The sequence below is a fragment of the Protomyctophum bolini genome (assembly GCF_963924005.1).
Source record: "Protomyctophum bolini genome assembly, chromosome: 21".
Classification (NCBI taxonomy): domain Eukaryota; kingdom Metazoa; phylum Chordata; class Actinopteri; order Myctophiformes; family Myctophidae; genus Protomyctophum; species Protomyctophum bolini.
The window spans coordinates 30,728,727-30,742,298 of record NC_137882.1 but is presented as its reverse complement, the minus strand read 5'-3'; the positions used below and the strand labels follow the sequence as shown (position 1 = coordinate 30,742,298).

Here is a 13,572-nt window from a genome sequence, read left to right as displayed (position 1 = left end):
CGTATGATCCGGAGCGGATGATATCGTTACGTCATGTTGTAGTATTGTTTTGTAGTCATCAGGCATGAAGAATCATCCGGAAGTTCCTTTTCTCTCAAACCGGAAGAATAACAATAAAAGCTCTCATAGCCTGCAGCTTTTATTGAGAAAAATCGGTTTGAGGGAAAAGGAAGTTCCGTTTGATTGTTGACTACAAAACAATACTACAACATGACGTATAGCGATATCATCCACTCCCAAACCGCCGAAACCGGATCACAAACCCGAAAAGGAATGCTGCCCAGGCTACAAGTTACCAGGTATTTTATAATAATAATAATAATAATAATCCCCATGCCTTCGGCCTGGTGGAGAAAAAAACAGTGTGGCATTGCATTGGAATGCATTAGGCCACAGAGCCTAGCAGTACACTATAACTATCAGTCATTTAGCTGGTAAACAAACACCTGCAAGGCTATTTACCTGGGGATCCCTTGAACCCATCAAGGACCCCCGGTGGTCCCTGGCCCCCACTTTGAGAGGCAGCAGACAAATTATGAAGCCAGAAAACCTCTACTGGACTTGCTTCCTTATCCACCACATCTGGTGATCATATGGAAGTAGTAATGTGTCTATCAGACTGATTAAAATAAATAATAAATAATGTTTTTCACACATTTTGTGAAAAACATTATTCATTTTGATTTCTAACCGTTTATATGATTATTATTTATTTTTTATTATATTTAATACTGTATATGTTTGTATGATTAATTGAAAATGGAGAACCCCAATGGAAACAAGCCTTGGTGCTTTCTTGGGTTTTGTAATCCTCTTAGCAGACCTTGCATTTAACTGTAGTGTAGGCTACTGTCTGTGCTTATGCTTCAAACTGTTATATTAATACAGTTTTCAATCAATCACTCCTACATACATATGGCCCTAGTAAACTAGGTGTAGTTTTCAAAATGAACAGTAGAGGTCAGCCATACGCCATCAATCAGTCTGCTAGTCTGCTGTTAAACTTGTCAGAGCGGCTTCGTGTTCTGTTGACTGTTTAGTGTTTATTGATGCTCTGCTTGTAAAGACGACATTGGACTTTTGCTCTGTGCACCGGCGACGACTGCTGTAAAAAGAAAACAAGCAGTGTGTGGCTTCGGTTCCTGCTTTTCAGAGTTCGGCGGTACGTTTGGTTTCCTGTTTGGAAACACTGTAGCGACGACGCAGTGCTATATTTAGTTGGCTGCCAAATAAACCAGCTTAGTGACATTCATCTGTGTCTGTGTGAAATACCTGGACTGACATCTATTCTATACTCCCTGCTCAACACATCACATCACATCCACTCTTTGAACTGTTCCAGCTGGTATGTAACGCATTATGGTAAAAATACACTGATTGTGTAGGCTATTTCATGTGACTGTCGTACGTTTCAGAGAGTTTCAGGCAGCACATGGCTACAGCGCTAGATTGTGATTCGACTTTGGACTCGTTTTCCCCTCATAAAGTATCATTATCATAAACGTTTACTATAAAGTAATTAGTAGCCTAGCAGTTTAATAAGGTGCATAGGAGGGCCGCGGGCGCACATGAAGGAGCTAGAGATTCGTTCTCTTTGAAAGAAAACACGTGTGTGTACAGTGTACATACAGTGTGCTTACAGTGCTTTATGCCATGGTAACAGGACAACTCACCCATTTTCCAGCTCCGAGTCAGAAGTGCGGAAATCTCACCCCAAAAGTTCGGACAACTCACCGGGGAGAGATGTGTCTACTTTTGGGTTGAGTTATCCACTAGTCCCCAAAAAAACTGTGTAGAGAGAATGCAAGAGGGGGGGGTGAACACTAGATAGCAGTGGAATAGAGTAGGCTATCATTTTTGTCATAGTTTACTGAATAACAGTTCTAGTCTAGGTGTTTATACCGTTGCCTAGTTTCCGTAGAGAACTCGCCAGTTTACCAAGTCGCAACCTTCATCAATATATTCATCGTTATGCTGTCTTCATCAGTGTAGTATGTCAAACTCACAGTTCATTTCCAAAGTGATCAAATTATTTTTTGCAATTAAATGGTCAGCTAGATGATGATAAAAAGGTGAGTAGGCCTATATGTGAATACCAATGATAAGTAGGCCTACCATTTCAGGAATTGTTTACTAATGAATTACATTGTTTCGGTACTGTGGTGTTTAAACTTAGCATTCCTACTTTCTCTAGTGTTAACTCTAAACAACTATCCTCTCTCTCTCTCTCTCTCTCTCTCTCTCTCTCTCTCTCTCTCAATTCAATTCAATGCAATTTAAATGAAGGTGAAGTAAAAACTAAAATACACCAAATCGCGGCGAGTTTGCTAAACTGGCAAGTTCTCCGGATACCTTTTTATTGCTAGGACGTGTATACACGTTTATAGCATCATACAGTACATGTAGGTGTTAATATCGCTTCTAGTGCTACTGTATGGTCCTTGGTTGTTCTAATTAACTATATACACAGTACGATTTATCCAAGTGATTCATTGATAATTCCAAGCCCTCCAGTTGACCAAAAATTCTCTCATTTCATCCGCCAGTGAAGACGATGTCCTCCTCCAGCGGCGGCGGTGGCAGCGGCACGCCTCTGTCCGAGGACCAGTTCCTGTGCTCCCTCTGCCTGGACGTGTTCTCCGACCCCGTCTCCGTGCCCTGCGGACACAGCTTCTGCTCCGCCTGCATCAGAGGACACTGGAACGGCGGCGGCGGTGGCGGCGGCAGCGCTGTGTCGTGTCCCCGATGCAAGTGTGCCTTCCCCGGAGGAGAGCCCCCGGGGCTCTGCCCCAACACCTTCGCCAGAGAGATGGCCGAGCTGATCCGAGCGAGGAGGCTGAAGGAGGAGGACGGCGGCGGCGGGAGAGCTGCCGGCGGCGGCGGGGGGGACCCGCCGCTGCTCTGTGACGTGTGCGTGGTCGGGGCGAAGGCCAAAGCCCTGCGGTCCTGTCTGGTGTGTCTCACCTCCTACTGCGAGGCCCACCTGGAGCCTCATCTCAGGTATTATATATATAGGTCTTTGTCCCGGTCGGTGTTGTTTTTGGGCAGCGACATTTTTGGTTTTAGTTTTATAGTCGTAGTCTCTTGGATTGTTTTCGTTTAGTTTTAGTCACATTTTTTAGTCACCTGGAATGTTTTTGTGTTAGTCTAGTTTTAGTCGACTATATGTCATACGATTTTAGTCGACTAAATCTACAGTTGATTTAGTTTACCGGATGTCTTGTCCACTAGTACCTTACCTTCCTAACATTTTATTCTAGTTTATTTATCTGTTGATGGAATTGTCAATACATTTAGTCTTAGTTTTAGTCATCATAGCTTAGTTTTCCTTTAGTTTCCATGTCGTTTTCGTCCTTGACATCCTTGACTTGACTTGAAAAAGTTTGAACAACATTGATATAGAGCGTGGTTTTTCCCATAGACATTTCAAAAAGTATTTATTTAAATACCTTTTAAGTTTTAAGCGTTGTAGAAAGCCAACTCGAGTTGTGACAAATCATGACAATAAACACAATATTTTGGACCAAGCAAATAATTACAAAGAAGAAAAACAACAAAAAAGGTTTTTTTCTTCTTTCTAATTATTTGTTCGGCCCAAAACATTGTGTTTATTGTCATGATTTGTCACAACTCGAGTTGGCTTTGTCCACAGCGTAAACGTCTTTAAATAAATACTTTTTGAAGTCTATATGAGGAAAAAGAACGGGGAATTATTTTCCGGGTCTCTCGAGGGGACGGGACTGTGACGTTCTATAGCAACATAAGTGAATCAGAAAAAAACAATTAAGATTTAGAAAGACATGTTCAGAATCGGCCTCATGGGGTAAGTGTTGAAAGATATTCTCACCCTAACCTCAGGGTCGCCACCTTGAAGACCCACCAGCTGATGGAGCCCGTGGTGAACCTGGAGGAGCGCATGTGCAAGAAGCACCAGCGGCTCTTGGAGCTGTTCTGCAGGAGCGACCAGAGGTGTGTGTGCGTGCTGTGCACGGAGAGCGACCACCGCTGCCACGACACGGTCCCCGTCGAGAGGGAGAGCGCAGAGAGTAAGGTGAGGTTCGGTGTTGTTTTCGTCGACTAAAACTATGACGGAGAATGGCTGTGTTCGCAGCGCGACGCGTTGTGAGCTCGTAGATCGGCGTGTAAAATAGTCCGCCAAAATACATTTTAGTCGACTAAATCACCTGTAGATTTAGTCGGCAAAAATCTTATGATATTTAGTCGACTAAAACTAGACTAAACACTGAAACATTCCAGGTGACTAAAAGGTGACCAAAACTAAATGAAAACGTTTCAAGAGACTACGACTAAAACTAAAATAGAAATTTGCTGCCAAAAACAACACTGGTGAGGTTGCTTCAATTTTTTTCAATTTTTTTTTAATGTTTTTTTGTGGCTTTATTTTATATATTTTATGGAGGGACAGACAGTAGGCTGACAGGAAATGGGGAGAGAGATGGGGGGGGAAGACATGCAGTAAAGGCCGTCGGGATCATCATCATCTCATTCGCGTAAATCATTTTCTGTACCTCATTGCATCTGTTGAAACACAGGCTCGAAAAGCACTGAAATGTTTAACTTTAAAACTATATCGTTCCTAAGAAGGGTATATGGACCACAATGACACAATGACAAGTGTGATGTAAAGTGTAGAGGCCCATCCCTCCACACAATAACTGTAAATGGTTCTACGGCAGAGTCCATACCACAACTAATGGTAATATAGACAATGACAGTGGTGAACGGCAGTCGTTGGGCATCTGTTTCAGAGTAAATACCGTAGATGAATAATGGTGCAAACTCTTAACGGGCATTCAAATCAATCAATCAATCAATCAAACATAACAGAGCATCATCATTCATAATGCTCACATCATTAGTTATCGTTCTTGGTGGGGGGGCATTCATATTTTCGTGGTGCATGGATGAGACAAACATAAAAAAGTCCATAGACGTCATGTCTGAAAGCCAGACATTTGGAGGGGTTAGTAATGAAAGTGATTGATTAACCTCCCAACCCCCTGGTTACATCATATGCGTTGTTCTGCTGATGTTGTGGATGTCCAGGTTCGGTTGAAAACGACCACATCGGAGGTGGAGCAGATGATCCAGGATAGGCTGAGGAAGGTGGACGAAATCAAACACTCCATGGAGCTCAGCCAAGTGGGTTGCATTCTGCATTCTACATCACAAACGTGCACATTCTACAAAATGCAGATTGTGTAATCGATAATACAACATGAATATTAACCTAATTTATTCTTATTGTTATTATCAAAGCAATAATTAAGGCCCAGCGATTATAGCTCTGTGAAGATAATGCACACCCTCTGGCCAACTAGACTCAAGTATTCTCAGTGGCCATTTTAAAGACATGTAGTTTATGTAAATAATAAATAGCTTAGGGGAAACCACTCTTTTTCGAAATTGAATGTTGTTAACCCATTTCGGGCGGGAACCCCTTTTATGTAGTCATACGTAGCACTTTATATATTATATACGTATAGTATAGTATACGTATAGTTTATATGTATACAGTAGTTTCATTATAGATATTCCATGGTTATGTTATGCTTAGCTTACACGTGTTTCATGATAACTACTTTTTGTGTTGCCATGCTTTTTGTTCTTGCTTATTGAAAATCGCTCTGGATTAAGAGCGTCTGGTTAAATGCCTAAATTGTAGTTGATTAGTTTTAGTCACCGAAATCAACACTGCTTGTGTGTTTGTGTTCGCTGCATGGACGTTTCCAGGCGAACTCCAGGGAGGACATGGAAGGTGTCCGGCAGGTGTTCGGTGCCCTGCTGCGCTCCATAGAGAGAAGCCAGGCGGAGCTGATGGAGAGCATGGAGGAGAGGCAGGCGGAGGCCCAGAGCAGAGCCCAGGGCCTCGTCTCCCTGCTGCAGCACGAGCTCCGGCTGCTGGAGGAGAGACGGGCACAGCTGGACACACTCCTACACTCTGAAGACCACCTCCATGTGCTGCAGGTATATATATATATATACGTAAATCCCTGGAACATGTGACACGTTTAAAACCTAAACACCAGTGTGTAATAATAAAATGCCAAATGTTTATTAATGGTCATAAAATACAGTAGAACACGAGTTCACTCAAACACCTCACGAGAACACCTAGTATTCAAATTCTAAACACCTATATGACTGACTTTGATTGTAAAAACGAAACACGTTTATGTGTTTAAAAAGTGTTACTGGCGATTAAACATGTTCTTCTGTTTATAATCTAAACGCTGTGACACGTTTAAAAAGTGTTACAAATATGTGTTTGCGGGACAATAAACACTATCCTGGGGTTTGTATGTGGGTAATATGTGTGTTTTTAGATATTTTAGTATTTCAATGTGTTCATGATGTCATGGACACTGGGCTCACTTCTTTCCCGGACTACTATTCCCATGATGCTTTGTTGCACTGCTCCTCTGTGTGGATAGGGGGAGGGCTGTCTTACTGAGACAACCTGTAGTCCAGGAAGTAAGTGAGCCCAGTGTCCATGACATCATGGACACTTTGAAATACTAAAATATCTAAAAACACATACCGGTATATTACCCACATAAAACCCCCAGGAAAGTGTTTCTTGTCTCCCAAACATCATTAAAATAAGATCTGGTTGCAAAAGGGGTGAAGTGTCCCTTTATGTAATGCACTTATATACTTAAATTAAGAATATGGGCATTTTATCTCTCTGAAACGGAAAGCTGTGTCTTTTTTAACCAATCAGAACGTCACATCCCTGTACACTGTGTACAGGCTCCGTTACATGCGCGACACGTGCACGTGCCTGCCGTTTGTTTGTTTACAAGGTCATGCAGGGAGACGGGCAGCAAAGCTTGTGGCTTATTTCTAACCTATAATGTCTTCAGATACATATTTTAGCGTGCAGATTAAGTTTAAAACGAGTGTACACTGTCTGGATGTCATCTTGAATGAGATTGAAAACGGACTAGTTCTGACTGACACGCAGCAAAGGGAATAAAACGGATTAATGCATTGTGACCTTGTAGATTCACTAACTTGTTTGAATTTTTGACATAACACTCTTCTCTTCTCTTCTCTTCTCTTCTCTTCTCTTCTCTTCTCTTCTCTTCTCTTCTCTTCTCTTCTCTTCTCTTCTCTTCTCTTCTCTTCTCTTCTCTTCGCATAACTTTGAATCATTTTACCCTCTCTCTCTCTCTCTCTCTCTCTCTCTCTCTCTCTCTCTCTCTCTCTCTCTCTCTCTCTCTCTCTCTCTCTCTCTCTCTCTCTCTCTTTTAGAAATTCCCATCTCTCAGCTCGGCTCCGGCCACAGAGGACTGGTCTGAGATCAGTGTCCACACCCACACCTGTGTCGGGACAGTGAGGAGGGCGGTGGCCCGCCTTGAGGACCTGCTGCAGCCAGCCTTGACCAAGCTGTCCGTTCAAGGTCAGATTTGTGGTCACCACAAAGACATGTATTTCTTCACTCATTGGTGTAAAGTAACTAAGCGCATTAACCCATTCTGACCTGAGATCAGATTCTAAAAATGTCTTCCTGACATCCTGACAAAGCAGTGGCGCGCTATGAGCTTGTAGATCTGCTATTTTTCAATAGCTAAAGCATAACATAATGCTAACACCAAAAGGGGTTCCCACCCAAAATTGATTAAGTACAATTTTGAGGTATTTGAACAATGCGACGCATTGTGAGCTTGTAGTTCTGCTATTTTCAAGAGATGTTTTAGACATTTTGAAATGGGACATTCAGCATAATGTCAGTACTTTTACTTTTGGTACTTTGTACATTTTGATGTCAATACTAGTAAAGTAAAGAAGAAATATATCATTTACTTTATCATGAAATACTATTTCATATCATCCTAGTAGCTGTTAAACTGTACTAACCTTTTCTATGTTCTTTAACTCATTCTTCTTCATAATTCTGTTGAATTTCAGAACACGAGAGGATGCAACAGTTTACAGGTACAGTTGTCTGCTTCTTTTTACTTGTCCCCTGAATGCATGAATATCCATGGCTTTCCAAAACCACGTCATAGGCCAGCCAAGTGAAAGTCTATGGACTATGGGTGTTTGTTTAGAGCCTAATTATACCGTTCCCTGTCCCTGCCAAAGTCTATGGACTTTAATGTATGTTTAGGGTCAATTACGATGTAATTTATGCCAGCCAAGTCTAGGGACTGTAATGTTTGTTTAGGTGGTCATCTCACTGATATATTTTTCATGGACATGAGAAAATCAACATGCCCCCAAAAAGGCTGCCCTCACTTCACATCATTTAAAAAAAAATGTACCTCCAATTGGCAAAATTAACCTTTTATTAACCTTTTGTTTTAAGCATTCCATTATACTTTAGCTGTTGAAAAATAGCAGATCTACCGCGCTACGAGCCTGTAGGTCTGCTATTTTTTGAACAATCGTGAAAATGTGGTGGATATCTTTTGAATATATTCTTACAGAGCGAACGATTTTAACTCAAATCTACAATACAATTCTGGGGCTCCGAAATAGTTTGAGAATCACCGACGTGTAGAAACGTATAGGTTTTTCGGAAAACTGTCAGGATTTAGAAGGCATTTTGTAGAATCATCCTCATAGGTCTACATGCATGGGTTAAACTTTAGTGACTTTTAACTTATCTAATCTGGGATATCTGGGATCAAAGGCTCCAAGCTGAAGAATGCCCTCAAAGTCCTGGCAGAGGAGGCAGAACAAGGAAGCTTCTGGTTATGGCTCAGGAGAAATGACAAATCGTGGGGAAAACAAGGAGCGTAGACAGGGGGCAGTAGGGAACCTTTCCTACTGCTATATTCCACCACCTTGAGATGCTGTGGTATGCGGTCAGCCCACGCCTGACTCAGGGAGATGGACGTCCCTGCCATGCATAGTCCCTTGGGACTGATCATTCCACAACCACAAAAGCAATAACACTGGGACAGAGTGTGGGGAGAACAAGGATCCTTCCGCTGGCTGCAGGGGGCGGCAGGGAGACGTCCCTGTCGCTGCTCCACCACCCAGAGATGTTCCGGGATTAAAGGAGCGAAACATCTGTGAAGGGTGGCTCCCGGCTGATGACCCTGCAGCCAGCACCATGGCACCGTCGGAGGTGCGTCAGGCAGAAATGCCCAGCAAGTCTAATCACTTGTGCTTACATCTGTCTGTCTGAGCAGAGGACGTCCATCTGGACCCCGGGACGGCCAACCCGTGGCTGGTGGTGTCAGGGGATGGATCCCGGGTCTGGGACGGAGATGTTGAACTGGATGTAGTGGATTCACCGCAGCGCTTTGACACGGCGCCCTGCGTTCTCGCCCTCAAGGTACAGCAAGTGTTTAGATGATGTGCTACTTTATGACCATAGAGGTGTTATTATGACACATCAGACTTGTGGGCGTGTGTGTGAAAGAGTAGGGTTAAAGGTATATTCAGTGATTTCACTTAATTCAAAAATCACTTCTATTTAGTTTTGTTGTGATAATCCTCCCTACTATAGAGTGTGCTGACCATATAAGGAGTTCCTCCCTGTCCCCCCCAAAAATCTGTAGGTTTCGTTTTTGGCTAGGTGGCCCAGCCTTCATCCAATCAGGATAGAGAGGGGTCTTTCGCCAGTCATGATCGAGCGGGGGCGGGCCTTGGTGTGCGTGCTGTTGGCCTGTCGCGTCCTGTAGTGCGTGCATGTGCACATCTTGTCACCGGGGCGAACCGGGGGTTTTTCCAAATCACCCAAATCACTGAATGCTCCTTTAAAATGAGACATATTTGTATTTGAACGCGTGAAAGAATAAGAGTACGGTTAAAATAAAGACTTACGGTATGTTTATTTGAACACTTGGACTTTTAAGCTACCTCAAACTGACCCGATTGCTGAATGGTTAGGGTGCATATACACCACACAGTCAAATGTGGCACCTGCCTATCAATCCCTGGCACCGGGCCAACTCAGCGTATACAAGTCTGGGAGCAGTGTTTGTTTTCGTCGACTAAAACTATGGCAAAAAATGTTCGTCGACTACCTTTTTTCACTGACGAAAACTAAATGGAAACTAAATGAAAACTAAGCTATGGTGACTAAAACTATGACTAAATATTAGGGGTGTAACGATATAGTAACTGCATCGAAAAATCTATTTTAATTTTTTTAAGAATCGAAGTATATTGAAATGAAAAAAGCAACATTGACTATGTATCGTATCGTTTTGCAATGCAAATAATCTGTATTGAATTGTTTTGCTATGCAAATAATCGATTCTATCGTAGGATTCTATCAATCCTACGAAGAAAACGGAAAAACGGGTTTAATTACTTTTGGCAACAAATAAAAACTAGACTAAAATGTTAGGAAGGGACTAGTGGAAATTTCAGCCATTACGACGTCATCGAGGCCTGCCAAAATACATTTTAGTCGACTAAATCACCTGTAGATTTAGTCGACACAAATCTTATGATATTCAGTCGACTAAAACTAGACTAAACACTAAAACATTCCCGTTGACTAAAATGTGACTAAAAGTCAAAGAGACTATGACTGAAACTAAAATAGAAATTTGCTGCCAAAAAAAACAACACTGTCTGGGATGGGAGCTGATTTCACTTCACCTACTAACTAAAGCAACCCAAAAGACCCCCTGCAAATCTCCTTCATGCCATGGCAGGGCTTCTCCACCGGGAGGCACTACTGGGCCGTGGAGGTCGGCGGCAAGACGGCGTGGGACCTGGGCGTGGCCCGCGAGTCCGTGGACAGGAAGGGCGCGGTCACGCTGAGCCCGGACCGCGGCTACTGGTCCATCTGCCTGAGGAAGGGCGCCGAGTACCGGGCGTGCGCGGGCGGGGGCGGCGGCCAGCACGGGACGGCGGTGGCGGCGCTCCTTCTGCACCCCCGCCAGGGGCCGCCGCGGACCGTCGGCGTGTTCGTGGACTACGAGGAGGGCACGGTGTCGTTCTACGACGCGGCGGCCCGCTCTCACCTCTACTCCTACACCGGGTGCCGCTTCGCTTCGGAGCGCCTGTTCCCTCTGTTCAACCCGGAGCTGAGCGACCACGGCAACAAGGCGCCGCTCGTCGTCTGTCACGGCGACGTCGTCGTCCGCGACGTCGACGGAGACGTGCAGGCGGACGTGGAGGACGTTACGATATGACGGTTTCAATTTAGGGCGTTTAGCCCATTCTGGCCGGGAACCCCTTTTGGTGTTTTAAGCATTACGTTCTACTTTAGCCATTGAAAAATAGCAGATCTACAATAGAAGATCTACTCTAAAATGTGCCGCAAATTTGGAATTTATATTCTTTCAGGGTGAACATTTTTAACTCGTATCTTTTCTTCTGAGGGGGTCCCTGGGACAACATATTTTTTGACTATAAACACAATGGACACAAGGAAGTGATAGGCACTCACTTCTGCTGATTATAGGGCAATTACAAGGAGAATAGGGAGAATAAGGAGAGATGATCAGATGACGGACATCTCCGTTGCAGGCGCGCGGTGCGCACCGCTCTATGCCAATCTAATTTGGCATACGGCTTACGGGTGCTTTTAAACTCCACTATGCCTTCCCAAATGTGTGTGACCAAAATAGCAATTTAGGAGAAAGCGTGACCACACCTCTAGGCGCAAATACCGGTCTCGGCAAAATAGATAGCGGGTGACGCTGGACCAAAATAGCATTAAGGGACAGAGCAAGCTCCTATACTCGTAATTTTCGGGCAGCGGCTGACTAACATCACATAGCAGCGTAATAATACATGATAAAAACCGATTTTAAAGAGAGGCCTAAGGGAGATTAAGTCATAAACAATTATTAAACTAAGAAAGATTTAAAAACATTGCGAGTGACTTAAACGGATATAAACATACATTACAATTGTGGGAAGGCTTGGTTTTTAAAAGTGTTTTAAAAGACGACAAAGAGTTTGCCTTTCTAATTGTCAGGGGTAGGGCGTTCCCACAGTTTAGGTGCCCGCACAGACACAGAGCGGGGTGGAAAGTATTTTAACGGCCAAGATGGGAGTGATATGGGTGCGCTTTCTGGTGTTGGTGAAATGTTGTGAGTTTGTAGAGCTGCTATTTCTGCAATTTCGGCATTAAACTGTAATATTTGACAATTTCTCACATCTGTGTCCTGTTTTACGTGTTAGTTTTTAACGTATTATTCGTTACTATCATAATACAGTAATGCCTGGCAACTTCTTCCAGGCAAGATCTGCCTCTTTCTGCCTCTTTCCTTCTCAACCTGCACGGCCCTTCAACCTCTCTCAGCATTCTGCTGCTAATCAGATTAACACAGAGATGGGATTAGTTTTGCAACAGATGGAGCCACGTAGACTATAGAGAAGCAAAGGCACGTTTCTGTGGGGCACATGAATGAGCTAATCTGAGGTCAGACAATGTGAGCTTTCTTATTGTTAGAACTAGTTCGTATAGCTGTGCTTTTTCATGCAGACCTGAGAGAAGACCATCACAGTATATAGTCTTAACTTGCTGGAGACCGAGAGATCGAGTCTCGTCTGGACATTAATCCTCAAATTCCTGCCGCATTTAACCCATTCTGAACGGGAACCCATTTTGGTGTTAGCAGCATGTTATGCTTTAGCTATTGAAAAATAGCAGATCTACAAGCTCATAGCGCGCCACCGAGTGGCGCGCTATGAGCTTGTAGGTCTGCTATTTTTGAAAAATCGAAGAATGACTTTTAGATTTTTTAGAATCTGATCTCAGGTCAGAATGGGGTTAATCAGACCAGTGTGTGTCCAGTAGAAACCTCGTAAATCTGATCTCAGGTCAGAATGGGTTAAAGATGATAATAATAGGCCTATACCTTAATAACTAAATATGTACTATATTATAACTCCGCATTCTTCTCACCGACAGTGAAGCAACCATCCATACCGCTGTGTAGTGTACATCTCTATCTCTAGAGAGTAGCCTCTGTAAGTCGCTGTCCCTTGGCGAAAGGAGTCGGGGGGGTGGGGGGGTTGGGTTTAAAGGGCTGGGGTTGTGGGTGGGACCGTAAACCAGACACAGAAACAGGCCTTTTCCCTGTTGACAGCATAGCAGGAGCATCTATCTAATATCTGACCTGTTCTTCAATATAGAGACCTCATTTTTGGATGACTGGGACAAAAGGTAAGATATGCTCACTTTGTGGATACGGTTTTGGATATACAGCTGTATTCTCAACCTTTTTAATGTATCTGCTATTGAGTTGTAGATAATTATATGATACTCGCAGTTTAATATACCGGTAATCATAATCTATGGGCATAATGTGGCATGTGTTTACTTTCATGTCCGATGAAGCCATGCCTACAATACCAACAGCCTCCAACGTGACAGAAAATTACTGCTATGCAGTTTCACAGCATTTTATTCCAAGCGGCATTATTTTGTTCTCTGGAAAAATTATACACATTTTCACAAATCATTGTGTTGGATTGGATGGGTGACTGGCTGCAGTCAATGCAGTGGAACAGGCAGGGGATAGCAGTGTTGTTTTTGGCAGCAAATTTTAGTTTTAGTCACAGTCTCTTGAACAGTTTTCAGTTAGTTTTAGTCACCTGGAATGTTTTTGTGTTCGTCTAGTT

The 13,572-nt window shown here is 43.3% G+C and overlaps 1 protein-coding gene across 1 annotated transcript; it reads left to right on the top strand.

Annotated features, from left to right (window-relative positions):
• Window positions 1-1,212: 1,212 nt before the first annotated feature.
• Window positions 1,213-11,129, top strand: LOC308336486 (E3 ubiquitin-protein ligase TRIM39-like; the record flags this gene model as incomplete). The annotated part of the gene is made up of 9 exons (XM_080793851.1): window positions 1,213-1,345; window positions 2,547-3,000; window positions 3,859-4,051; window positions 5,068-5,163; window positions 5,755-5,988; window positions 7,279-7,426; window positions 7,936-7,962; window positions 9,168-9,313; window positions 10,647-11,129. The coding sequence occupies exons 2-9, from the start codon at window positions 2,555-2,557 to the stop codon at window positions 11,127-11,129; spliced, it is 1,773 nt and encodes a 590-aa protein (XP_080649977.1). The 5' UTR covers window positions 1,213-1,345; window positions 2,547-2,554.
• Window positions 11,130-13,572: the final 2,443 nt, after the last annotated feature.